This window comes from Stegostoma tigrinum, chromosome 20, assembly GCF_030684315.1.
Source record: "Stegostoma tigrinum isolate sSteTig4 chromosome 20, sSteTig4.hap1, whole genome shotgun sequence".
Lineage (NCBI taxonomy): Eukaryota > Metazoa > Chordata > Chondrichthyes > Orectolobiformes > Stegostomatidae > Stegostoma > Stegostoma tigrinum.
In genome coordinates this window covers 33,794,545-33,821,099 of record NC_081373.1, presented here as the reverse complement: position 1 = coordinate 33,821,099, position 26,555 = coordinate 33,794,545, and the positions used below count along the sequence as shown (strand labels likewise).

Sequence of the window (26,555 nt, the reverse complement as noted above, 5' to 3'; positions counted from 1 at the left end):
AGTACCACATACTAGTCAGACCAGAAATGGCAGGATATACTGGATGAATATGTGGCTGCAAGGATGGTGTCAGGGGAGGATTTCAGGTTCCTGGGGCATTGGGATGGTTCGGGAGGAGGTGGGACCTTGTCAAATTGGACAGATTTCACCTGGGCAGGACTGGGGCTGATGTCCCGGGGGACTATTTGCTAGACCAGCTAGGAGGGTCTAAATTAATATGCCAGGGGGATGGGAACCTATATAAAGAGTCAGAGAAGAAGGCAGCGAAGACAAAAACTGAGCTAGAAAAGGGAACAAGAAAAGTATTAGGCTGAAAAACCGAGGACAAGATTCAAACAGGGCTATTGAGAAAAATCAAGAAGAGACAAATACTGTTCAAAGGACAAGCTTAAAGACTCTGTGCTTTAATGCACGGAGCATCTGCAATAAAGTGATGAGCTAATTGCAGAGATAGATGTAAACGGGTACGATATAATTGGGATTACGGAGGTATGGCTGCAGTGTGGCCAGGGATGGGAACTGAATGTTCCAGAGTATTCAGCATTTAGGAGGGACAGGCAAAAAGGAAAAGGTGGCAGAGCTGCATCGCTGGTTAAAGAGGAAATTAACACAATAATGAGAACGGATATTAGCTCTGACAATGTGGAGTCAGTATGGGAACAGTTCAGAAATACCAAGGTTCAAAAAAAACATTAGTGTGTGTCATATACAGACCCCCACACTGCAGTGGTGATGTTGAGAATGGCATTAAACAGGAAATTTGACATGCATGTGACAAGGGAACATCTGTGATCACGGGTGATTTTAATCTGCACATAGATTGGGCAAATCAAATTAGCCACAATGCTTTAGAGAAGGTATTCTTGCAGTGTATCCGGGATGGTTTTCTTGGCCAATATGTGGAGGAAACAACTAGAGAATTGGCCAACTTAGACTGGGTACTGTGTAATGAGAAGGGAATCATTGCCAATCTAGCTGTGTAAGACCCATTGGGGAACAGCAGCTATAATATGACAGAAATTTTTATCAAGATGGTGAGTGCGGTTGAGGATTCAGAGACTAGGGTGCTGATATGTAACAAAGGAATCTACAAAGATATGAGGCATGAGTTGGCCTTAATAGATTGGGGAGAGTTAGTTAAAGAGATGTCAGTGCATAGGCAATGGCTAACATTCACGGAACACATGGGGGAACTGCAACAACTGTTTATTCCCGTCTGTCGCAAAAGCAAAATGGGATAAGAGGGCCAATTCATGACATACAAAGGAAATAAGAGATAGTGTCCGCTCCAAGGAAGAAGCATACAGATTGGCCAAGAAAAATAATAAACCTGAGGATTGGGAGCAGTTTAAAATTTAGCAAAGAAGAACCAAGGGATTGATTAAGAAGGGGAAAACAGAATATGAAAGTAAGTTTGCAGGGAACATGAAGACTGACGCTAAGTGTTGCTACAAAAGTGTGAAGAGAAAGAGATCAATAAAGACAAACGTAGGACCCCTGCCATCAGGTAGAATGTATAATAGGGGACAAAGAAATGGCTGAGGAATGGAGTAGATATTTTGGTTCTGTCTTTACAAAAGAGGACACAAATCAGATACCAGAAATGTTGGAGGATGCAAGATTTAGTGAAAGGGAAGAACTGAGGGAGATCAATATTAGTAAAAAAAATGATGCTGGGAAAATTGTTGGGATTGAAAGCTGATAAATCCCCAGGGCCTGATAATCTACATCCCAGAGTAGTGAGGAAGTGGCTCTAGAAATACATGCATTGGTGATCATCTTCCAGGATTTCATAGACTTTGGAACAGTCCCTGCAATTTGTTGGGTGGCTAATGTCATTCCAATATTCAAAAGGGAAAGTACAGAGAAAACAGGGAATTATAGACCGGTGGGCCTAACATCAGCAGTGGGGAAAATTCTCAAATCCATTGGCAAAGGATTTTATAGTAGAGCATTCAGAAAGCAGTGGCAGGATCAGACAGAATCAGCATGGATTTATGAAGGGGAAATCATGCTTGACAAATCTGTTAGAATTCAACGAAGATGTAGAGATGACAAGGTGGAACCAGTTGATGCAGTATATTTGGACTTTCAGAAAGCATTTGACAAAGTTCCATGTAAAAGATTAATGTGCAAGATTAAAGTGCATGGGTCTGGGGGAAGCGTATTGAGATGGATAGAAAACTGTTTGGCAGAGAGGAAACAAAGAATAGGAATTAATGGGTCATTTTCAAATGGCAGACAGTAATTAATGGGATGCCACAGGCATCGGTGCTGGGACATCAGCTATTCACAATATATATTCATGATTTGGGGAGGGAACAAAATGTAACACCTCAAAGTTTGTAGATGTTACCAAGTTGAGTGGGAGGGTGAACTATGACAAGCACACAGAGATTCTTCAGCATGAGCTCGACAGATTGGGTAAATAGCCAAACTGATGACAGATGCAGGATAATTTGGACACACGTAAGGTTATTCATTTCAGAGGCAAAAACAAGAAGGCAGATTAGTACCTGAATGGCTGTAAATTGGGAGAGGGGAGTGTGCAGCAGGACGTGGATGTCCTTGTGCACCAGTCGCTGAAGGTAAGCGTACAGATTCAGCAGGTGGTAAAGAAGGTAAATGGTATATTAGCCTTCATTGTGAGAGATTTTGAGTACAGGAGCAATGTGTTGTTGCAGTTCTACAGGAACTTGGTGAGAGCACCTGGAACAGTGTGTGCAGTTTGGTCTCCTTTTCTGAGGAAGGATGCTCTTGCTCTTCAGGGAGTTCAGTGCAGGTTTACCAGGCTGATTCTGGGGATGGAGGGTCTGACATAGGAGGAGAGATTGACTAAGTCAGGATTGTTTTTGCTTGAGTTCAGACAAATGGTGGGGGGGATGTTGGGATTTCCTAGAGACTTATAAAATTCTAACAGGACTGGACAGGATAGATTCAGGAAGGATGTTCTCGATGAAGGATGTGTCCAGAACTAGGGAGCCTGTGGAATTTGTTACCACAGGAAGTAGTTGATGTCGAGACATTGAATGTATTCAAGAGGTGACAAGATATAGCACTTGGGGCAAATGGGATCAAAAATTAAGGGGAGAAAGCAGGATTATGCTATTGAGTTGGATGATCAGCCATGATCGTAAAGAATGGCAGAGCAAGCTTTAAGGGCCAAATGGCCTCCTCCTGCACCTATCTTCTATGTTTCTGCAGCACATACTTTTCTCTCCAACTGTCTAATTAGCTGAAACCTTAGCAGGAGGTACATCCAGAATAAATATGTTTTAAAATTCTTTAACGGAGAGTGGACATTGCTGGCAAGGTCAGCACACATTTCCCATCTTTAATTGCTCTTGAGAAGGTGGTTGAGAGCCATGTTCATGAAGTATTGCAGTCCATCTGGTGTAGATGCACACATAGCTATTAGGAAAGGACTTCAAAGGTTTTGATTTTATGACAGGGAAAGAACGGCTCCAAGTTAGGATGCTGTGTTATGTGGAAGTAAACTTGCAGGTGATATCTCCAGCTTCGAGCTATAAGGTGAAACCAAGATAATACAAGCTGAAAGGAAATCAATACACAGCTGTCCAAAGAAATGCAGCAATATTAACAATGTGGTATTAGGCCCTGTCTACATTAAACCTGGCTAAAATTATTCCAGCTTATAAATAATGTCCTCGTTAATAAAGTATCTGTAACTTATAAATTATATCTAATGCTCATTACTGCAATTTCACATTAAACATACATGTAAATTATTCTACCACAAGCATATCATAATCAGCTATTTCTGCTTGTACCTTGAAATGTTTACCTCAAAAGACCATAGACCACAAGATACACGAGCGGAATTCAGCTCATCGAGTCTGCTCCGCCATTCAATCATGGCTAATATTTTTCCGATTCCATTTTCTTGCTCTCTCCCTGTAACCCTTGATCTCCTTGATAATCAAGAACTCATCTATCTCGGTCTTAAATACACTCAATGACCTGTTCTCCATATCCTCATCTCCTCTAAAGGCCGTCTCTTCACACTGAGGCTGTTCCCTTGGATCCTCGATTCTCCCACAAGTGGAAACTACCTCTCCATGTCCAGTCTATCCAGGCCTCTCAATATTCTATAAGTTTCAACCAGATCTCCCTTTACCCTTCTAAACACCATTGGGTACAGACCCAAAGTCCTCAATTACTTCTTACATGACAAAAGTCCTTCACCAGGATCATTCTTGTAAAGCTCCTCTGGATTCCATCTAATGCCAGCACATCCATCCTTAGATACAAGGCCTAAATCTGCACACAACATTATGAATGCAGTCCGACCAGAGCCTTATACAGCTTCAGCGATACACCTCTGCTCTTGTATTCTAGCCCTCTTGAAATGTATGCTAACATGGCATTTGTTTTCCTAACTGCCAAACTGAACCTGCATGTTAACCTGAAGAGAATCCTTAACCAGGACTTCCAAGTCGCTTTGTGCTTTAGGTTTCTGAAAACTTCCCCTATTAGAAAATAGTCTGAGCCTCTAATTTTCCTATCAAAGTACATAATTTCACACTTTTCCACAGTGTATTTCATCTGCTTCTTCTTTGCCCACTCTCCTGTCCTTTCCAAGTCGTTCAGGCAGCCTCTCCACTTCCTCAAAGCTACCTGCCCTCCACCTATCTTTGTGTCACCTAAAATTTAGCAACAAGATCTCAGTTCTTTTGTCCAGATCGTTAATGTATAACGTGAATAATTGTCCACTCTGTGGAACTCCACTGGTCACAAACTGCCATCCTGGAAAGAACTCCATTTATCACTACACTCTGCCTTCTGCCAGTCAGGCAATCCTCTATCCACGCCAGTACCCTGACCCCAATTTAAAAACATATCAGCGTTAATGCCATCCATGTGGCTCAATAGGTTCTAGTCCTTCAATATACGTGGTGCAAATAAATAATACAGGATGTAAAAAGTCACAGAATTTTACCAGAGGAAGTGGAGATTTGTGAGAATAATTAAAAAGATGTCATTACCTGGCAAGATGTTGGGATAACGATTTTTGTCCTTGTTCTCCTCTCTATTTGCTGATTCGCAGCATCCTAATGTTCCAATTGGCAGAGACTGCATATGGAAAACCAGGCAAAGATTACTGGAATGGTGCAATGAATCTGCTGAGTGTTACTAAAAATTAATGGTGAAGCAAGAAGCCACAGCCAATTTTAATGTTGCAAAATACTCAAGTACTATTCTCTCTGTACATTCAGTTTTGAACCAGAATTCCTGAAGTTGGCAAAAATATTTAACAATAGTAAAATAACCAAATGTCAATGTGTGAGGCTCGTGGTGTGAACGAAGTTCATCCTATGATGATCCCAGCCAAAATCCTTTGGAAGCAGATCACTTTCAACGGAAAAGATGGGTTAGTACAGTGCACTAAAGTTTTAGGGAGCCAAGATCAATCCAACCTCCCCATAGTGGCTGACACTGTAAATTTTATCTGTGATCACTCCTTGGGATGCTTTGCAAATATTTAACAACAAATAATCTCCCTTTTCTTACAGATATTAATGGCTTTTTGATTGCGTGGAGACCTTAAAAATCATCACTTTTTTTCCACTCACCTCAAGCCAAACATCGAATTTCTGGCAGGTCTCATGGTTGTCAGCCATGTTATGGCCAACTAACATAACCCAAGGTCCAACATCACGTGTTCTAAGTGGTAAATGTTCCACATGTATTTCAGTCACAATGTTTTTAGATGTCAGCCAGGGGAATCATAGAATCCTTACAGCGTGGTGGCAGCCCATTCGGTCCACACTGACCCTCCGAAGAGCATCCCACCCAGACCCACCCCTGCATTTCCCACTCTAAACATTACGGGCAATTTAACATAGCCAATCCACCTCACCTGCACATCTTTAGACTGTGGGAGGAAACCGGAGTCCCGGAGAAAAACCACGCAGACCCGGGGAGAATGTGCAAACTCCGCACAGACAGTCGCCTGAATTGAATCCGGGTCCCTTAAGCTGTGAGGCAGCAGCGTTAATCACTGAGCCACCATGCCACCCCAGAAGAATATTACCAGAAATTGTCTCAAAAGGAACTATAAGGTGCTTTATATTTTATCTTAAATTTCTCTTATTCAATGTTATTCAGTAGCAGCTCAGGAATACTCGTGTCTCAAACACTAAACCGAGAAATAGGTCACAGAAACCCATCATATTGTGCTTTGCCCATTTTATATTTGTGTTGCTGTGGTTTTCCAGGCTGCCACAAATAGATTGACCTGGGCAGAAACTTCAATTAGGCACACAGTCAGGGTACGCATGAGACGAGAGAGGAGGACTGGTCCCTAGCCTCTCATTTCCTTTGTTAAAGTTGCATATTTCGAATGATTTCCTCAAAAGCTCGCAACATACTCCCTGGAATCTTGTCAGGTCAGTGGGCAGAAGTCCAACTAGCAGCAAGATAGAGGAGGCCAAAAGTACGTTGTAGTTTCTTCTTGGAGAAAATTTGTGGATTTTAGGCTTTAGCTATTTATGACCACTAAAGGCTAGGTGGCTTTGAGGCCTGCAGCTGTGCCTACATTCTTACCCTTGTTGCAGTATCCTCTGTTTATTCAATACCCAGAAAATGTACCTAGTGCAAAATTTAGACTCTTTTCTCTCATGCTAGCATGTGGGTCAGAAACTTTGGGGATACAAACTGTTAATTTTCTATGAAAACAAATTAGTGTGTTGTTTTGCCCACACTCTTCATAACTTTGTCAAGCTCTACGGATTTAATAATTTTGTATATAGTTGCCTATTTGGAGATTTGTGAATGGTCAGCATTCACTCAATGAAATTTGTTCCCTGCCTTTGGAGAGCTCTCTTAACATCACTCATTGTGAACATCATGATCAGGAATTTGGAACACAAGAAAATGAGGCTGCTAGCTCATATTATACAGTTCATAATTGGGCTTTGAAGCGTCAACGCAAGACACTGTTACAATGGTAGTCAAATAATTGCTCTTGTAAACATTGTGCGGCAGAACTATATTTCACTACCTTTAAGAGTAATTAAACTGTTCAATTCATCGAGGTACAATAAAAATATTATTCTGGGTGGTCAATCAGCTTCAAGGAACTTACCAAGCTTCCTGCCAACTAAGGAAGTAACTTCTACAAAGATAAAGGTTTCCTTTCTGCTTAATTGCATTCTAGAACAGCACTAAGGCTCTCAAAGTTTACAGTTCCTTCAGTTTTCCACAGAATCATGTGATGTATATATTCAAAACTTACATTGAACTCCTCCCGAAATAGTTTGCCATCATCAGCTGAGCGTTTCTGGACTTCATGTTCTAAAGCTTCTAACGGAATGGGGGGATACCACTTTGAAACTGTGGGAGATCTGTTGAGTAACATCACTGTCTGTTGCTCTGCTTGATCAAAAATTGATTTACGAGTTAATGAAAAACCAACAAGCACAAGTGAAAGGTATTGATGTATTAAGTTCAGTTTGATCATAAGCAGGAACAGAATAAATGAAGAACGCAAGAATCAATAGCCCATAGGGATTTTTATTTTACCTTTCTTCCACTCCAAGAATACATCAAGTAAATTTAACAGCACACTGCATTTGGTTTTTGCATCATTTAACATAATGGTTGAAAACCTGAGCAGTACATGCCCACATTTCAACATCAGCCGCTGATGGGTAATGCTTTCCAGGGGATACTAAAATTAAAAAAATCTATAACTTTACAGAAGTTCAGAATTCCATCATTCTTAAAATCACTTCACACTGAATCCCTCCTCTATGTGGAATTTTCATTCTGTTCACTTGTGGTATGATTATTCACTTAAATGCTCCTGTTCATGAACATTCTCAATGGGCTCATCTCACCTTCACAGTGGGACATGTTGGATCACCCCATTTTATTACTGCAAGTAAAATAAAGTTACCATTGAGTGTAACACTGAATCGTACTGATCAGATGGTTTCAGAGTAGTGTTCTGGTTGTGCTAAGGTAACAAGTTTCCACTTGGTTGCTGCAATTGATCTTTGTACCTTTTATCTATGGGAGACAAACGGAAATCTTGCTTCACATTGAAACAATGATATTGCTGGTGGAAAGGTCCCTTGTGTTGGTTTTGAGTGCTCAAACACTGCAGTAAAACCCTCCATTATCAATTTGCCAGCCAAAGCTCACCTAAGCTTATTGCATCACTGCAACGATTGACAGAGTACCTCTATATGATCTACTTTACCACAAAGACCATTAAGAGCATGCTATCCCTACTTTTGTTCCTCCATCAGGTCTAGTTTGCTCTGACCAAGTCATCATGACATCATCACAGTAAGCAGTGCTTAGCGTACTCAATCAAATATTAACTCTTTTAGACCTAATTAAAATATATCCCCTCCATAACCCCAAGTCCTTTGCCATCATAATTATTATAACGTTGTAGATTTGTTTATATGTTTGTATTTACCAGTAACCCATCTCCTCCCGACTCTTTGAATTTGCAAATCAAGAAGTTCTGGAAGTTTCACTTCTATCTCCAAATATGTTTGCTTTGGGCTGCGAGTCATAATCATACAGTCTTACAGCATGGAAACAGACACTTTGGTCCAACCATAACCCCAAACTAAACTAGTTCTACCTGCCTGCGCTTGGCCCATATCCCTCTAAACCTTTCTTGTTCATGTCCTTATCCAAATGTCTTGTCAATGTTGTAACTGTTCACTCTACACACAAGCCACTCTGTGTAAAAGAATTGCCTCTCATGTCTTTTAAAACCTTTCTCCTCTCACCTTAAAAATATGCTTCCTAGACTTGAAAACCCCCATCCTAGGGAAAAGACACCTGCCATTCACCTTATAAACACCCCTTGTGATTTTATAAACCTTTATAAGGCCACCCCTCAACTTGGAAGAATGGCTGTTGATTGGGTAGATGTTGGCCAATTGGACTGCTTTCCTGACTGCCTGAGGTCTGTAGCTGTCTCATGAACTGGAGGGTCTTCAACTTTTTGAACGTCTTTTGTGAAGGATTTCAGGAATGCACAGCTGTCAGTGCAGTGCCTGATATAGCAAGCAAGCAATTCTTTCCTTTGCAGCATTTTAGATATTTGCACACTATTTACCTCTTCTATGTATGTGCCAGTGGAAGGTTTTTCTTATTTTGCATTGGTTTTGTATTGAAGTAAGCAAAATTAATACTTCACCTTCTTGAATATTTTGGGCTTTCATCTTGCCTTTCAATGCTTGAAGTATCAGCGAAGCCAGCTCATTCATGTCCTCAATTGTGCTATTTGGGAATTCATTTTTGTTAGAAGGGACACCCTTTATTGTTGTTGGCATTTCTTCTTTGAAAGGCAGGACGTCAGTCATTTTGCTTAACCTTGTCCTTTCTTAAACACCTCAGCCCCTAATGGCGGATTTGAATTTGGAGTAGATGGTTGTTCACTGTGATGTGTTACGAGGTGGCTTAATTCAGTTACAGATGGTTCTGTTGTCTGCCTGAAACTATGCAAACTCTCAAGAGACATAGATAGATTGGTAGCTACCTCTTTGCTCGTACTTCTTCTCAAAATTTATTGCCACTTAGAACCTGAACCTTGTTCAGTTTTAACAGCAGAAGAAAACATTTCAGCCAAACCATTATAGTTACTGCTTTTCATCTCATTTATGGTCTGAAACAAATCTTTTAATCCAACATAACCATTGTTATTGTAATGAGGTTAGCCAGGTGAACATCATAGAATATAAATTCTCTGATGGTGGCTGTTTATCTGGTCTAATCAGGGAGCCGTGGCTGACAGATAAGTACAGGAGTGTCAGTGAGCCTGTTCCCTCTGAAATCTGGCTCTGAAGGAGCTGGACTAGCGTTAAGTACTATGCACATATAAATCAAGGGTGACTTGGTGATGGGATACTGTCCTCTGTGGAGTTATTTCAGTAACTAACATCAGGAGATTAAGCTTTAGGTTTAGGTTCCACAATGAGCATACGGTGTCCAGCAAAATTCTCCATCAGTTCTACCTTCCCTTTTGTAGATTAACCTGTTCCACTTTCTCAAAAGGGTTTAAGGTCAATACACACCCTTCCACTCAGGACAGAGACATTTTGATTGTGAAGAAGAAAGATTTTCTCGTATTTGGTGAGCCCTATGTAGAAGAATACCTTTAATACACAAATGTAAAGCCATAGACCATGTAGCTGAGATTCTGTAAATTGTCAGCAGTGTTTTGTCAACTAAACTCTCTCTCTGACAATATTATGATATTTACTCCCATGTCTAACTTGAAACTTATTAGATGCCTATTGACAGCATGCCAAAATATTTGGTCTAATTTCCTCTCAGAAAACATTAGGTTTATCTTTGACTGAAGGTCTTTCTACCTTATTCATCCATTTGTCTGGAGGGGGTCTTTAATTATTTACTTTCCTGTGGATGTATCTTGCTTAGACATATTTTCTGAAAGTGACACACTTGCTTATAATAAAAGCTTGTGGTTTTTAAAAAAATGCACTGTGAGGTTCATTGCTCGATCGTGTTAGATAACTCAAATATGTCTGTCAGCCGCTTTACCTGCTACATTGGCTTATCTGGTCTCCTTTTTTGAGGTTTTGACCCTCAGAAAATGAATTCCAAAAATCTTCTATGCCAGACTTTATCTTCTCCTTTTAGGAGTGATCTGTTTTGCTTCCAAGCCTCTGCTTCACTGTCAATTGGAATGGCTTTTTCTCCATCTCCTTTCGATTGTAATAATCTGACAATGATTCATCAGCGATGTCTACAATGATTCAGTCTCTTTTCAATTCTGACTTAAGTCACTATTGTCACATTTTTCCACTGGACTCATCTGTATGTTTCATCTTGTCCTTTCAAGAACTGAAGTTGAAATAGCTGTCAGAGGATTTCAATACCACTACTTCGTTTTAACCTTTCACTTTTCCTTTGGCGAATACGTAAACTGCTGCACTCCCATTTGTGCAGAGATGTTCATTCACTTGCTCAGCTTCTGTCTTACGATGTAGTTTAGAAGTTATTTTATCTCTCAAGAATTGTCTTCTCCAGAATATCCAATTTCTGTTTGGTTGATCTCAGAAATGAAATTTTCCTGGCAATATTTTTACCGATGCCATAGCTTCCAAATGTGATTCGGCATTCCTTTGTTTTTAAGAAGATTTTTATGCCGCAGTAAGGTAATTTGTCTGAGCTTACTGGTGTTTTAAGGTTTTTCTGTATTGCAGAGCCTCAGTAAACTTATGCTGTGTGCCTCTGGTTTCCCTCTCATTTGTGCATCTGGCAAGAATTGTATATTTCTTTAAAGTGCCTATTGCAATTTTCCTAACTCACCACTCCCAAATTATGTGAGTTCTGCTTCATGGCCTTCTAAGTTTAATTTTTTTTCAGCCCTGGGTCATGGTATCCACACATTATGCCATTAACATTAAGCCAGAGCTGGATCCTTCTCTGATTTTCACTCATGCAATCCTCAATGTGTGGTTGGCTCACTGAGTCAGTGTTACTTCAATCAATATTACTTCATGGAATCAATATTACTTCAACAGGCTAAGCCCACATGATGCTGCTGTTCTATTGTTCTAAAAGTGCACATTGCTGGTTCTCCAACGCATCTTCTGTCAAGTCTGACGTGCTTTCAGTCCCCTTCTCAGAAATATTCTTCTATGTTGAGTGCTTTCACGAGGTTTGTGGGGTTCACGGCCATCAGCTATCAGCCATTTGTCTTGAAGTCCTTAAGGTCACTAGCATGGTTTATTCTTATTTTCTGAAGGCATGAAGTCTAATATCTCTTAGTTAGCATCATTAGATACAGTGCTCACTGTATGTTGCTCACTGAGCTGTGACAGATCCCAACACTATCACAACATGGCTGCTCACTAGAAAACATGCATTAACAACAGGATGTTTATTGCATTTCTGCAGCTATTTACAGATAACACAGATATGACTACATTACTACATAGACAGTCAGGAGCATACTAGCCACAAAGATCTGTCGCCTACCTGCTATTTCTATACTCTGCTAAATCCCTGTAACACACCATGGTGGGTAGTGCTAACTACTCTCAAACAGAAACATATACAAAGCTCATTCCAAGCAGGAAGGCTGCCAAACTTGTCAGGTATCACAGTGACCTGTACTCATGCAATTTCACAGAATCATAGATTCCCTACAATATGGAAGCCCACCATTTTGGCCCACTGAATTCACAACGATCCTCCAATGAACAACCCATCCAGACCCACCAACCTACCCTATCACTCTAGCCCTTTATTTCCCATGACTAATCCACTGAGCCTGCACATCCCTGGACACTGTGAGCAATTTAGCATGGCCAAACCACCTAACCTGCACATATTTGGACTGCAGGAGGAAACCAGAGAAAACCGACGCATACACAGGGAAAATGTGCAAACTCCACACAGACAGTTGCCTGAGGGTGAAATTGAACGCACGTCCCTGTCACTGTGAGGCAGCAGGGCTAACCACTGAGCCATTGTGCCACTCCATCCTCACTAGAGGCGACGTCTCCTGGGAGAGGAATGGAGCAGCAAGGTAGAAAATTAAGGAAACAGCACTTCCCTTTCACATAAGCTGAAATTGATATAACAAAAGAATAAGATGGGTTAAAACTCTGCATTCGGACAAATTCATCATAGAACATTACAGCACAGTACAGGCCCTTCGGCCCTCGATGTTGTGCCGACCTGTCATACCAACCTGAAGCCCATCTAACCTACACTATTCCATGTACGTCCATATGCTTGTCCAATGATGACTTAAATGTACCTAAAGTTGGCGAATCTACTACCGTTGCAGGCAAAGTGTTCCATTCACTTACTACTCTCTGAGTAAAGAAACTACTTATGAAATCTGTCCTATGTCTTTCACCCCTCAATTTAAAGCTATGCCCCCTCGTGCTCGCCATTACTATCCTAGGAAAAAGGCTCTCCCTATCCACCCTATCTAACCCTCTGGTTATTTTATATGTCTCAATTAAGTCACCTCTCAACCTTCTTGTCTCTAACGAAAACAGCCTCAAGTCCCTCAGCCTTTCCTCATAAGACCTTCCCTCCATACCAGGCAACATCCTAGTAAATCTCCTCTGCACCCTTTCCAAAGCTTCCACATCCTTCTTATAATGCAGTAACCAGAACTGTACACAATACTCCAAGTGCAGCCGCACCAGAGTTTTGTACAGCTTCACCATAACCTCTTGGTTCCGGAACTCGATCCCTCTATTAATAAAAGCTAAAACACTGTATGCCTTCTTAACAGCCCTGTCAACCTGGGTGGCAACTTTCAAGGATCTGTGTACATGGACACCGAGATCTCTCTGCTCATCTACACTACCAAGAATCTTACCATTAGCCCAGTACTTTGCCTTCCGGTTACTCCTACCAAAGTGCATCACCTCACACTTGTCTGCATTAAACTCCATTTGCCACCTCTCAGCCCAGCTCTGCAGCTTATCTATGTCTCTCTGTCACCTACAGCATCCTTTGTCACTATCCACAACTCCACCGACCTTAGTGTCGTTTGCAAATTTACTAACCCATCCTTCTATGCCCTCATCCAGGTCATTTATAAAAATGACAAACAGCAGTGGACCCAACACCGACCCTTGCGGTACACCACTAGTAACTGGTCTCCAGGATGAACATTTCCCATCAACTACCACCCTCTGTCTTCTTTCAGCAAGCCAATTTCTGATCCAAACTGCTATATCTCCCACAATTCCATTCCTCCGCATTTTGTACAATAGCCTACTGTGGGGAACCTTATCAAATGCCTTGCTGAAATCCATATACACCACATCAACCGGTTTACTCTCATCTAACTGTTTGGTCACCTTCTTAAAGAACTCAATAAGGTTTGTGTGGCACGACCTACCCTTCACAAAACCGTGCTGACTATACCTAATCAATTTATTCTTTTCTAGATGATTATAAATCCTATCCCTTATAACCTTTTCCAACACTTTACCAACAACTGAGGTAAGGCTCACTGGTCTATAATTACCAGGGTTGTCTCTACTCCCCTTCTTGAACAGGGGAACCACATTTGCTATCGTCCAGTCATCTGGCACTATTCCTGTAGACAATGACGAGTTAAAGATCAATGCCAAAGGCTCGGCAATCTCCTCCCTGGCTTCCCAGAAGATCCTAGGATAAATCCCATCTGGCCCAGGGGACTTATCTATCTTCATCATATGACATATGGTGTGAACACTGCAGTTCAAATTCACCATGCAAGCAATTCAGATAAACTAAAGATGGAAATAACAAAACCCTCAGCTGCAAGAAGTCTGATTATTAACTAACTAGATTGCAAATTTTTAGCAATCAATCCCCTTTTTCTTGGATCTATTAATGATCCACACTTCATATCATACTTCAGTAAGTCAATTTGTGCAAAAATATAAATGACTCTGTTAATGGACTTTTATTCTGTTGATGTCGACATGTCAGCATGCTGGCAGTTCAACTTGCAGTGTGTATCCACACATCACACCTCACAGTTTGTGCTAGGCTTTAGGTGGAGGAGGAAAGCAGAGACCAGGAGATCAAGCAGGGTCATGTCCCAAGATGTCTCTACTTACCTCCTTCAAAGGGACTGATGTGTGCCATGGGCAGAGTCACTGACTGTCTAGCTGAGCAACTACTAGATAGCTTGGCAAGTGTGTCAAGTGAATGAGAACATGAAGGGGAGAAATTTAAAAAATGCAGTGGTTGCATTTATTTCACCTGACTTTATGCTGTCTGAATAGATCAAAACATTGAAAATTCAGGAACAATCAGGGAGGTCAAAATCAGGTCAAAATGATTTCAGAGCTCATCCTTAGCAACATCTAATTAATATTACAACCATAACTGTAAGAGCAGGATCTTAACAGAATTCCTAATTTAGTGAGATAGTTAATTTTGCCATCAAAAGAGCATAAAGAATGAATCTGATCTTGGTAGTGGAAATTAGACTTTTATGATCTTCCCCATGAGACAGAACAAGGAAGTAAAAGGAAAGATTTCATTATTATAGATATGATGATTTCATCATTTTTTTTTCTGAAAGGTTTAATTTTTGTCACAAGTCTATAACGTGTGTAATTGAGTGCTAAGATGATCCAGGCCACATTTATACAGTATATTCACTGACATCTATTATATTAAATACAAAAATTACAAAGAGTGTGCTACAAGCAATTCTGCATTAATCACGTTGGGAAAAAATGAGAAAATACAGATTTGTACACTCAAGTTAATGCCTGGATCACAATGCATAATTTCTCTGCATGAAGCAATTAAAAATCATGAATTAAATCATGATACATTTAAATTTTTCAGACATACATTTCGAAACAGAATGCAACGCACAAGGCAATGAAATTCATATGTAAATACATAATTTGGCTCTGATTCATGTGGTTTATTCCATTAGTCCATAGCACTAGGAACTCTATGGATAGTTGTTGAATATAGTCATAAGCCACATGCCTGTGGTTTTACAGTTCACGAATCACGCACAAAATAACCTATATAAGTTTAGTTACATGCAATTCAAACTGTTTCTTATACCTCTGTGTTACATTTTTTCAATTCAGTTTTCGAACGTTATTTAGATCAGACCTCACACGCAAACACACACAAATAACAATTTAAAAATGCTGGAAAAATACAGCAGATTAGCAAGCACGCAAGTTCATTTACTGAAAAGGGTACCATTTTGAGTCGAGATGTTTGATCAGAGCTGAAGGACAGATTTTCAATTGCAGCAAAGGGCCTCTTTCTCAAAATTAACCTTTGTTTTTGTTCAGATGCTGATAAACTGCTGAGTATTTGCAGCATTTCCAGTTTCTACTTCAGATATCTAGCACAAACAAACTCAAATTACCTTGTTCTTCTAAAATACCATTTGGAATCTTCTTTTCTCCCCCAATGACAACGTCTTTTTTTCTTTTTCTTAATCTTAAGATAAGCATAAAATACAAGCACGTGTGCAAATCATAAACTCACAACATGTTGGCATGTTTCACAGTTTCACATAAAGCACTTATTTTGGAACAGAGTTTAACATATTTTTTTAAAATTCAGAGAGTTAAAATAGTTAATTTTTAAGGTGTAGCAGAAAGGTATAGAACATCCATGTTATCACATAATTTTAAAGCATAAATTCGAGCAAAAGTAACTTCTAGGAAGTTAATAAAAAGCAAATTGCATAACTGGCTTATAAATAGATAACAATAGCTCGAGAGAAATAATTTGTTGTTTAGGATACAAGCATAAGAAAGCAAGTTAGAAATGTGGCCGTTAGGCCTACATGACTTGAACCTGAAGAAAAGGAAATGAGTAATTGAGTTAAGCTACAAAGCAAGTCAATACAAGTAAGCTTGGAACTGTGTTAACAGTGAAGCAGTTCTTGCGAAAGAAGCAAGACCCAGCCTGGATGTCTGCTATGTTACATACAAAATATTTCTGCCTTCTTGGTGTTGTAAAAGTTAGATTCTTCCAGACTCTCTCAAAGCACTCTCCTGAGTCTTTATCAGCAGCATCAAGTTTTGAATTGGTGGGTTGGGCAATACTTGCATTTCCTACTCTGTAGCTGTCTTCCTGTGTGGCTTTAAATGTAAGCTGCTCCACCTATTGACTAGTGGAGGTTTTGATCCTTCCTTTGATTTGAGTTTGTTAAAAAAACAGTTGGTTCCTCACTGTAGAGCATGGTTTATTTTGAGTATTTGGTTGCAAGGAAGCAAACATAAAAAATTGCAGTGCATGAGAAATTTTCCACCAATAACAGGACTGTGGAAAAGTTCTACAGGCATATTATGTCACCATGAAAATGTAAAATCCCTTTACTATGCATTGCATGCATGCCGTCAGTGAAGCTGTGGTCTATATGCTCTGATCTGGATGCAGTTTTAAGCAGTGCTTTGATCAGATGTACATTTCTGTGGTCAACTCTGTCAAAATGGTTACAAGTTCTAGATGTAGCTTTGTATACATGGTTGATGGTAACTCTTATAGGAGGTACAAAGGAATTGACACTCAGGTGAAGTATAAAGAGGTGCAGGCAATTAAATGGGAACCTAGAGATTGAGTGGGGGTTAGGGATAGGATCGTAAAAACTGTTTCAACCCACTGACAAACTTTATGCTGAGGAGGCAGAGAAGCTCACTAGAAATTAAAGCAATGTCAATATGAAACCACAAATATTAACCTTTAAAAGCAGCACAAAAGCTTTGTTTCTGAAACTGCAATAGTGCTTCATGAAGTGGTGGCAAAGATACTGGCACTGTTTATTTACAGCAATGGAAAATGCATTGGACCTGTTCACTAAAATATCCCACATCAACCAATTGCTGCTGAATGTTCAGTCCAACCTTTTGTTGACCTTAAGTTCACCAATTCCAATCTTTTCCTGAATGGCCTTCAACACTCTACAATCTGAGAGCTTCTAACTCTCTATCAAAAACTCAGCTGCGATTCTGCAACAAATATCATCACCTCTGTCCCTGCCCTTCTTTGGTTCTTGTTCCCCCAGTGATAGACATCAGAGCAGAATAAAGATGGAATTGAAAGTCAGTCTGAGCAGCGGCAACCAATTATTATGAAAAGCCCATCAGATTCGCTCATGCCCTTCCAGAGCTGAACATTGCCATCCTTATCCTGCCTCACCTACATGTGACTCCAAACCTGCAGTAATACGTTTGATTCTTAACCACCATCTGAATTTGCTGAGTGAACAACTTAGGTCAAAGGGAATTATGGATGGCCAAAAAATGCTGGCCTTACAGTCACCACCATTTCTGATGGCATTGTGGAACTACCTGGTCTCTGACTGGGCCTTGCAGCTGATGGCAAACCCAATGGCAATACATGAATTAGCTGCTGCTAGTAAAATTGAAGTAGAAGTCCTGCCCTGATTGATATATCCAGTACTTTCTAATTTGATTTAAGATTTCCAACATCCACAGTATTTTGCTTTTGTATTACGGAGTAAATTGAGGATGATTTAATTTTCTGATAATTTGAAAGAAACTGTTCACTGATTTAGACAAGAAGTTCCTTGTGTTTTTTTGCTGGAGAATGCCTGATGATGTAGAAAGAAGGATGAACTCTTTTGTCACTATGGCAGAGCTATTAGAAAATGATTTGTAGAACACTGTGAGCAAATTGCTTTCACTGAGCACTTCATAAATCTCCAAAGCAACTAGTTAATGCTTTACTAGGGATGTTTCCTGGAGGCACTTCTCAAGTTATGTTACACTTAGCTAATGCACGAGATCTCTTATAAGGCTGTAAATTGCAACAAATTTTCTGTCAGGTACATATTGATATCAATTACAGATCTTTTAAAAAAGTCTGAATTCTTACCTTAAATAAAGAACAACGGCAATTAGTGTCACAATCGCCAGTGGTATAATTACATATACAGGAATATACGCATCTGTATAAAGTAGAGAAAACTATTTTGTAAAGGAACACAAATGCATTAAGATTATAAACTTATTTTACAGTAATCAGAGAAATTAGAAGATGGCCTATTTGAGATTTATTGGGTTGTTTATGTTTCCTAATTGGTTTCTCTGTGGAAGTCACTGGAGGTTGTTATGTGGCAGGAATCTTCAAACACCATAGCCATATGATTGTTCCTCATGTGCAAGCCCAAGAGAGTGAACATTGGCAGGATAGTGAAGGTAGCATTTAGTGTGCTTGCTTTTATTGGTCAGCACATTGAGTATAAGAGTCTGGAGGTTATTGTGCGGCTTTACAGGGCATTGTTCAGGCCACTGTTGGATACTGCATGCAATTCTGATCTCCCTGCTATAGAAAGCATAGTTGTGAAACTTAAAAAGGTTCAGAAATGATTTATAAGGATGTTGCCAGGATTGGAGGGTTTGAGCTACAGACTGAGGCTATTTTCCCTGGAGCGTCAGAGGCTGAGGGGTGACCTGATGGAGATGTATAAAATTACGAGAGGCATGGATAGGGAAAATTGACAAGATCTTTTCCCCAGGATGGGGGAAGTCCAAAACTAAATGGCATAGGTTTAAGGTGAGAGAAAAAAGATTTACAAGGGACCTAAGGGGTAACAATTTCACACAGAGGTGCGAGTGTGTAATGAACTGCCAGAGGAAGTGGAGGAAGCTGGTACATTCACAACATTTAAAAGACATCTGGATAGGTGTATGAATAGGAAAGATTTATAGGGATATGGTCCAAATGCTGGAAAATGGGATTGGATTTATTTAGGATATATAATTGGCATGGGTGAGTTGGGCCAAAGGGCTGTTTCCGTGATGTATGTGGTTGCAAAAAGGTACTAAGCCAGCCCTCCTGTTATCCTGTTCATAAATGTATGCAAGCCAGCAGAGATCATCAGATAACAATCATCATCAGGAAACCCACCTTCCATGGGAGCCCAGACCACACTGAAGGGAACAGGAGGAAGTGGGTCAGGTGGTCAATGCATGTACTCAGACTCTCAGGGTCTGGCAGTAGTCTTGTGAGTTAAATTATCTCAAATGATTGACTTGTAAATGCATTGTGAACGGGCTTATCTCACTTATCATACCATCACCAAGTTGCTAATCAATGTGTCACACACCAGTTGTTAACCTTCAGGAATCAGGCCTAATACTCAGCTACTCCAGCTCACTTTCAAACCCATTCCAATCCTGTCAGCCTCACACCCAGCTCATGCTGTTTCCACATACGTTTAGCTATTCACCTATGGCAGGCACATCATTCGAACAATATAACACAACCACTTCTGTCTTGCAGGGCAATTCAGCCCTCAATAGGAAGGGGAGGAGCAGTCTTTGGAGGAGATGATTCTGACTGTGACAAGTCTGTGGCAGGTGGCATTGCTCAGATCACTTGGGATAATGAGATATCCATGCCCTTTATGTATTCTACCCCAGCCTGATCCTGCTTTCTGACACAGTGGGAAAACAATTGATGCCACCATCATTTCAGCCTCTTGCACCTACTGTCATCATGTCAGCTTTCCTCTTCTGAGGTTATGCTTTCAGATACTCAAAAGCTACATCCCAACATGGAGAGAGAGGGGCAATGGCACAGCACAGATTAAAAGACCTGACAATAGCAACCACTGGCTCAGATAAGGGCACTGTACATACCTTAAAGTTAGGACTAAATGAATTAGGAGGAGGAGTAGGCCTATTGAACATAGTCCACCATTGAATAAGCTCATGGCTGATGTGATTAAGGCCTCAATACCACATTCCTGCTGGCTTCAGTGACCTTCGAGTCCCTTGTTAATCAAGAATCTATTCATTGTTACTTTAAAAAGACTACTTTAACAGGAGATAACAAGGTGTAGGTGTGGATGAACATAGCAGGCCAAGCAGCATCAGAGGAGCAAGAAAGCTGACATTTCAGGTCTAGATCCTTTTCTGATGCTGCTTGGCCTGTTGTGTTCATCCAGCTCTACATCTTGTTATTTCAGATTCTCCAACATCTGCAGTTCCTAGTATCTCTGAAACTACTTTAACTGGTCTCTTTTTAACTTAATTTTTTTTTCAGCTTTGGGACTTGGGCTTCAGCGTCAGGCCAGCATTTATTGCCCATCCCCAGTTGCCCTTGAGATGGTGGTGGTGAACTGCCTTCTTGAACCATTGCAGTCCTGACATGGGTTGACCCACAATGCCATTAGGGAGGGAATTCCAGGATTTTGATCCAGCCACAGTGAAGGAAAGGCGACATATTTCAAAATCAGAATGATGAGTGACTTGGAGGGGAACTTGCAGGTGGTGCCACTCCCATGTAGCTGCTGATTGTCCTTTTCTAGATGGAAGTCATTATGGGTTTGGAAATCACTATCTGAGGATCTTTGGTGAATTTCTCCAGTGCATCTTGAAAACAGTACACACTGCTGCTACTGAGCATCAGTGGTTGTGGGAATAGGTGCTTTTGGATATGGCACCAATCAAGCTGGCAGGTTTGTCCTAGATGGTGTCAAGCTTGTTGAGTGTTTCTGGAACTACTCCATCACACTTCTAACTTGTGCCTTGATGGATTGACTCTGGGAAGTCAGGAGATAGATTACTTGCCGCAGTATTCCAATCCTCTGACCTGTTCTTGTAGCCACTTACGTGGCTAGTCCAGTTTAGTTTCTGGTCAGTGACAACTCCCTGGATGTTGGCAGTGGTGGATTCAGTGATTGTGACACCAATGATAGTCTCACCACTGCCTGTTGACAATCTCTTATTGGAGATGGTCATTGCCTGGCATTTGTGTGGTGTGAATGTTACTTGCCACTTGTCAGACCCATCCTGGGTCTTGTTGCATTTGAACATGCACTACTTCAGGATCTGAGGAGTCTCAAATGGTGCTGAACATTGTGCAAACATTGATGAACATCCCACTTTTGACCTTATGATGGAAGCAAGGTCATCGATGAAGCAGCTGAAGATGGCCAGGCCTAGGACACTATGCTGAGGAACTCCAGGACAGATGTCCTGGAATTGAGATGACTGACCTCCAACAACAACAACTCTATTCCAATGTGCCAGGCATGACTTCAACCAGAGGAGTTTGCCCCCGATACCATTGATTTCAGTTGTGCTAGGGCTCCTTGATGCCACCCTTAGTTGAGTGCAGCCTTGATGTAAAGGCTGTCACTCTGATCTCACCTCCTCACCCCTGTCTTCAATGGGACACCCCTTATTTCTCAACAGTTCCCCCTACCCCTGGTTATACCGTTGCCTACTAGAGAAAATATCCTTTCAGCATCTACCTTGGCATATCCCCTCAAGATCATATATTTTCAATAAGTCATCCCCCATTTATCTATTGGATGCTTGATGAATCCAGCCAACCTTTGTTCGTAGAATAATCCTATCATCCCAGAGTCAATTAAGTTAACTTCCTTTGAACTGTTTCTTATACATTAAAATCTTGTTTTAAATTAGGAAACTAAAACTACAGTAATCCAAAAAATGGCTTACTAATGGTTTACATAGCTATGGCAAAATATCTCTATTTTTATATTCATTTCCCCTTGGATTAAATGAAGACATACCATTTGCCTTCCAAATCACTTGCTTTACCTGCAAGCTAATTTTTTTTAAGGTTCATGTACCAGCACTCCCAGATCCCTCTGTGTTTCATTGAGTTGTGCAATCTCTCCATTTAAGTAACATGTTGCTCATCTCTGCATCCTGCCAAAGAGGCCTGGCTCACAGGATTGGCACATGAAGAGTCACTGAGCCTGAGAGGACTGCAGCTCATGGGAAAAGGACAGCTTACCAGACAGCTAGGTCATAGATACTAGGGCTCAGATTTAGACCTCTTCTACAGGAGAATCCTGATAACACGATGCATTCCAAGATCTGAACACACTAACTTGCCTGCTGGACAGGCTCCTGTTAATATCAAGAAACACGGAAGATTCCTCTTTCAACTTGGTAGAAGCCATCTCACAAAACCTCTCGTCCCTGCAGCTTTGTCTCCAGCTCTCTATCATCCTGTAGCTATCAAGGCAATGTAACTACTGCCCCATACCAATGTTAGCCTGTGCATGAACAGCTGCCAAATTTTTGTCCTCACCCTGCTGATACTCTGTTAGCAATGCACTGCATTGTTTCGCAATCATAAGTTGTAACAAACCAAATATACAAGAGCCCAAGGAGTGCTAAAGAATAATTTTGTTAGTTTATGGCTTACTGTAAATTCTTTTCTTTCTGATATGAACTTTCAACCGCTGTATGTTTACATTTTTAGTGTGGAATGTTTTGCTGCCACCAGTGCACAATATAGTTGAGATAAACAGCTGCCAATTCACCACTAAATATTTGCTTGGTAGATAATGAAACAACATGCCAGGGCATGTTGGATAAGCATTTGCAGATTGCAGCTCTACAGCAGCATGGGACAACTACAGGCATAACCTTCAGTGGTGGGGTGAGGGCATTTGCATCACTTCAAGCATTGTTTAAAGGTAATCTGAGAAATGTGTACAAATGTTAACGTTCAGGGAACTCCAGGATATTAGGTTCGAATCTTAGTGTCAAATAGTGGGGGAGATGATAGCCCAGTGGTGGTGTTGCTGGACTAGCAATCTGGGGACACAGGTAAAGTTCTGGGAACCTGAGTTCAAATGCTACCATGGCTGATGGTGGAACTTAAATTCAATTTTAAAAGATGCCCTCCAGGGAAGGAAATCTGACATCTTTAACTTGTCTGGTCTACCTGTGACTCCAGATTCATAGCAATGTGATTGACTCTTAACTGCCTCGTGGCAATCGGGAATGGGTAGTAAATGCTGGCCGAGCCAGCAATGTCCTCATCCCATGAATGTATTTAAGAAAAACAATGCAAGCCCATGCAGGTAAGAGCTAGGAGCACCTGTTAGTATTGCAAAAGCACATCAGCAAATGAATATTAGCCAGACTACGGGAGTCAGAAAGGAGAGGAATTGCTATCATGGGGTAAGGATCTAGAAGGACTACAGATCAGTGGCCAGGGTGAGATAGGGGATTTCAAAGCTTGGAGTGGCAATGATTAGAGTGGCACTTGGCAGGTGAATAACCTTCCAAGTGTCCCATGAAATGTTAGCTTTACAGGTTTGGCCAGCATTGACTCTGTCTGCCTCAGGACAAATGAACTGCTATCGCAAGGACCTGAAACAGGCGTAAGGGTTTCTACTTCTGCATGTATAAACAGCCTTTTTTCACCTCTGGTGCAAGGCTGGCACGACACTGTTTTTACACAATATATTATGTTAAGAGAACAGGCTACAGCACTCTCATTTCTCAACAGTTGATGGTCGAAATTATTCAATTAAATTATGGAAGTATATACATTTTGCGTATTGAATATTGAGTTTAATTACAAATGCAAGTTCCCAGCAAATGTCTTCTTGTGAAACTGTCGGTCAAGGTTATTTACCCTTCGCAAACTTTGTTTTACTCTCCACAAACCCATGGGTTTAAATGATCTGAAAATGTATTCCTGGTGAGTTTATTGGAAGATTTTAGCTCCATGAGAGCTGTGTATATATGCAATGCTGAGGTTGTCAAAAGCCTCACAACTTGCCATCCACTGACTTTACATGGAAAGGCTACACTTATTTGTGCAACCAAACTACAGCTTGCACTTCCTACAGAAGACGTGACAGTGCCTGTGATGTCACAGACAGTGACATTCCATGCAACAGCGCGCATTAAAGATGGCAAAGGTCACAAAATGGCAGATGAAACAAAAATGCAGCACTGTAATATTTCCTCCAACTACTCCTGTGTACCCTCTGCCTTCACCACACTGCCTCCTGCTTCCACCCAGGCTGCTCCTCCCTGTTCCACGTCCCTACTTACCACAGCTTCCCCTGTTCACACACCCTTCCCCCTCCCCAGAATCACACCTTCACCATTCTCTCACATCCCCTCACTGATCCCTTCAATGCCGGTTCATTTCCCTGCACTCCCTCCTGTACAAGTCTCCTGCACTGCTTCCTTCGACTCCCTGTCATCAGTTCCACCAACCCCTCCCACCTGAGGCATTGGCAAAGTGTGGCGTCAGGGGATATGTCAGGGAAATAGCCAGAAGTGGCAGAAAGGATTGGGCATTAAGGGGTGGTGTGTGGTTGTGAAATGGAGGAGGAGGTGGCACTGGTTTTGGTCATGGGTTGCAACAGGAAAGGGTGGGACAGGACAGAGCGGGCAATGGGCGGGAGCTGAATTTCAGGAACTGGATGGCAAGCTGTGAACGTGCAATCACAAGTTTGCCTATGTTTTTTGGTGCTGGGAGAAACGATGTGTATTAGCAGACAAAATGGAAGCCAATTCCCAATTTTCTTTTCCTGCTCAGCAGCTATAAACAAAAAAAAACACTGCTATTCTGGCACCATTGTTCTGGAGAAATACTTTTGGAATCTGGTCATCCACAGTGAAAGCTCTAAACTACAGATCTTAACAATCAGCTCCAATAAACAAGGATCCAGAATCCCATTACTTACGTTTCGAGTTAGCAGTGGGCTTCGAAGTTTGCGCTGTTGAGTTCACAGATTCCATTGATTTTTGGGTTGTTGACAACTGCGAATTTATATCTTCAGAAGTATTCGTCATCATGGCACTGCAAGTGCAAAAACAATAAAGGTATTCAATCAAAAATGTGTGGTATTATCAGCAGTGCAGGCAGAAGTGTAAAATTACAAACAGATGTCCATAGATTAAGTGTGCAGGCAGATCCGTGGAAAATGAATTCCAATGTAGGCAAAGATGAGTTCATCCATCTTGCTCCCAAAAAGGTACTTTCCAAATTCTGAAAAGTTGGAAACAATGAAGTTCCAGGAGACACTTGGGGCTCAAGTACATGTGTTTGTAATCTTTGAACAGGTATAAAAATTAATCTAAAAGACTAATAGAATTCTGCCCCTTATATTCAGAGGACAAGAATACTAGGGCAGAGTTCATGCCTGAGCTATGCAAAGCCCTGATTTGACCATACCTGCAGTACTTTGCGTACTTCTGGGTAGTACATCTTAGCAAGAATATACAGGCCTACGTGCAAATGTTACCTGGAATCATGGGTTAAACTATGAGAAGCAATTGAACAGTTTTAGGGTTGATTCCCAGGAATACAAAGGCTAGAAAATTATTTGATACATGTTTCAAAGTATTAAGTGGAATGGTATGATTCAGCAGAAAGACAGTATCTCTATCCATAGGAGAAAGTATGGCTGGGGCACAGTCAAAAAATTGGAGCCAGACCTTTCAGGAGTGAAATTATGAAACACAGATGGAAGCTTGGCGATTTCTTCCATGAAAGGCAATTAATGGTAGATCAATGGAAAATTTTAAAATGAATATTAATAAATTTTTGATAATCAAACACATCAGTGGATATGGCGCAAACGTAGTTATATGGTGTAGATGGGTCATCGGACTTGAAATGTTAACTCTGTTTTCTCTCCATTGATGCTGCCAGACCTGCTGAATTTCTCCAACAATTTCGGTTTTTGTCATTGTCATATAGTGTTCAGTAGTAGATCAACCTTGACCTCAGTGAATGGCAGAACAAGTTAAAAGCGCTATGTGGACTACTCCTATTCCTAAATTATTATATTTCAAAAGTTTGCAAATTTTAAAATTTGACTCCTCAAACCCAAACACAGATCATTTATACTGAATGAGACATGTAACTATTATTTGTAGAATACCAACCATATTAGATGCTTGTGGAGCCCACAGCAACATGAATGAGTTCTCATGAACCATGGCAAGCGATTCAATGTGAGGATTCAGGCATAATTTGTAAACTACTTGCACATTTTATAATCAGTGTATCCAATGCATCCCACATGTATCTGATTAACTGACACATTACTGATGAATTAATTTTAAATCAGCCTGTGAAACCTTCTTTCTCTTTTAACATGCTTGAGTGCAAAGCAAATTTCAATGCTGACAGAGCTCAGAACGGAAAATATTCAGGCCTTGCATTTCTTCATACATGGATTCGGACCAAGCAGAAACCATTATTTTTGCTTGAATCAGGAAATGGCTGTTACTGATATCCAGCAGATGATACATTGGAAA

General features: G+C 40.8%; 1 protein-coding gene across 8 annotated transcripts in view; it reads right to left on the bottom strand.

The window, feature by feature from the left end:
- The window catches only part of ptprea (protein tyrosine phosphatase receptor type Ea), a 296,189-nt gene that overhangs the window by 46,194 nt on the left and 223,440 nt on the right, over nucleotides 1–26,555 (bottom strand). For 5 of the 8 annotated variants that reach the window (XR_007249547.2, XM_048550902.2, XM_059653095.1 and 2 more), the window contains 5 exons: nucleotides 24,974–25,089; nucleotides 18,367–18,439; nucleotides 15,887–15,960; nucleotides 7,259–7,398; nucleotides 5,007–5,094 (listed from right to left, as the gene is read on the bottom strand). Coding sequence is in view for 7 of the 8 variants with exons in the window: in XM_048550902.2 (XP_048406859.1) it covers nucleotides 5,007–5,094; nucleotides 7,259–7,398; nucleotides 15,887–15,960; nucleotides 18,367–18,439; nucleotides 24,974–25,085 (487 nt within the window). In the remaining variant the exon portion in view is untranslated. Of the gene's footprint in view, nucleotides 1–5,006; nucleotides 5,095–7,258; nucleotides 7,399–15,886; nucleotides 15,961–16,458; nucleotides 16,562–18,366; nucleotides 18,440–24,973; nucleotides 25,090–26,555 lie in introns of those variants that run through there. The other 3 variants (XM_048550904.2, XM_048550906.2, XM_048550905.2) reach the window with 3 other exon arrangements.